Source organism: Octopus bimaculoides, chromosome 28, assembly GCF_001194135.2.
Source record: "Octopus bimaculoides isolate UCB-OBI-ISO-001 chromosome 28, ASM119413v2, whole genome shotgun sequence".
Classification (NCBI taxonomy): Eukaryota; Metazoa; Mollusca; class Cephalopoda; order Octopoda; family Octopodidae; genus Octopus; species Octopus bimaculoides.
Genome location: NC_069008.1, coordinates 17,918,899 through 17,920,657, shown reverse-complemented (window position 1 = coordinate 17,920,657; position 1,759 = coordinate 17,918,899). Strand labels below are relative to the sequence as shown.

At 38.1% G+C, this 1,759-nt stretch overlaps 1 protein-coding gene across 1 annotated transcript in view; it reads right to left on the bottom strand.

Annotated features, from left to right (window-relative positions):
* The window catches only part of LOC106872264 (WD repeat-containing protein on Y chromosome), a 91,170-nt gene that overhangs the window by 6,373 nt on the left and 83,038 nt on the right, over positions 1–1,759 (bottom strand). The window contains exons 18-20 of the mRNA XM_052977508.1: positions 1,650–1,759; positions 1,162–1,234; positions 18–188 (exon numbers count right to left, since the gene is read on the bottom strand). The exon at positions 1,650–1,759 is cut by the window's right edge and continues 4 nt beyond it. Of these exons, the coding sequence (XP_052833468.1) occupies positions 18–188; positions 1,162–1,234; positions 1,650–1,759 (354 nt within the window). The remainder of the gene's footprint in view (positions 1–17; positions 189–1,161; positions 1,235–1,649) is intronic.

The following is a 1,759-nucleotide window of genomic DNA, read 5'->3' as shown; positions in this document are numbered from 1 at the left end:
AGGCAAAGTTGACTCACAGAAGTTGCACTTCTGAATGACTGTGACAGCTGTGGACGACATCTTTGTCTCATGTAACCCGTGGCCAGTTCCGATTTAGTGTTCCACATGATAATCTCCCCATTGTATGCCCCTGTCACAAGTGTGTTTGGTGGGGAAAACGCCATGCAAAGTATGTCATCTTCATGACTCTGAAAAATATAATTAAAAAGTAAGAAAAAAAATAAGGGCTGGTGGAGATATATAAGTTTGGTTTTGAGGTTTTTTTAGTTAGTTTTAGCTGTCAGGGGCCAAAAGCCATACTGGAGCACCCATCTTTGAATATATACAATCATCATCATCATCATCATCATCATCATTTAATGTCCCTTTTTCTTATGTGCTGGTATGGATTGGGTGGTTTGACAGGAAGCAACAAACTAAGGCTCTGTACCTGGCTCCAGTGTCTGTTTTGGCTTGGTTTTCATGGCTGGATGCCCTTCCTAATGTCAACCACTTTACAGAGTGGACTGGCTGCTGTTATATTTGTGACACCAGCACAAGTGAGGTTGCCAAGTCACTTGGAATAGAAAGATTCCTCAACAGAGGTGAATTGGAGGAGGTGAAAGTATGGCAGAGGGAGAGAAAGAGATGCCTTGCTGAAGAGGAGAATACATGACCTGCCCAACTGGAAAATGGAAAGAAAGATGTCTAGGAGTATGCCAGGGGAAGATTTTGAGCAGACATGATGTTTTTACACAATTTACTATAAATGAGAAATTTTTTCTCCACAGAAACTGCAATGGATTTCCCTTTGGTTATTGAAATATATGTCACAAACGTATTTTGACTAATCTAAATTTTGCTTAGACCTAAACACTGCTTAGCATTAATATAAATGAATTTTTCCCACTTGGCAATCCAATAGTAATGTTGTTGACTGTGTTTTAGCTGAAGCTGCAACTTGAAATCTGCCCAGAGTTGTCTCTCTTTGGTATTTCTCCTTGATAATGGTAAAAGAGCTAGAAATGCAGTGTCTGGGAATCTGACAGAGGGTAGCGCTAGACAGATATGGTGTTTTTTACACTTTTTACCATAAGAGAGAATATTATCTTTACAGAAACTGCAGTGGATTTGCTTTTAGAAGTCAACACATAAAACTGTAGATGTCCCTGCAGAACTTACCTCAAGTCCTTTCCACTCTGAAGGGTTCACAAGGAAGTCCTTCATTTCTACATCACGGAAAACAGTGATAGATCTGAAAGATAGCAAACATTTCGTTTTAGTATTTGGTTTGCAAGATTCTTGATGTGAATTTGTGTCCTGAAACAAACTTTGTTGTGTCTTGGGAGGATCATTATGCCAATAATAATAATAATAAACACACACACTGGTTCAATATCACTTCGTTATTGTCAGTCAATTGGTTAAATGCCTAACCAATTAAATAATCACACATTTTTTTTAATGAGCTGGTTCTTTGTCAATTAAAGTTCTTTCCTTGCTATTCACAACCTTTTCAGTGATTTAGTGATTTCCCCTTATTTTGTACCTTATTTATATACAAAACATTACAATTAGTCATCATTATTGGTGGCACATGGTCAGCTAGTGGTATGTAAAGGTGAACAAAAACAAAAATTAATTACCGTACCAGTAATTAATGAACTGACCTTTTCCATCCAACAGCAGTAACGCTGCCCTTCAACACACTGACTTGACCAATTTCAGCCTCTTGACCTCCAGCACATATCAGCTTATGGCAACAATGTCCATTGAAGTC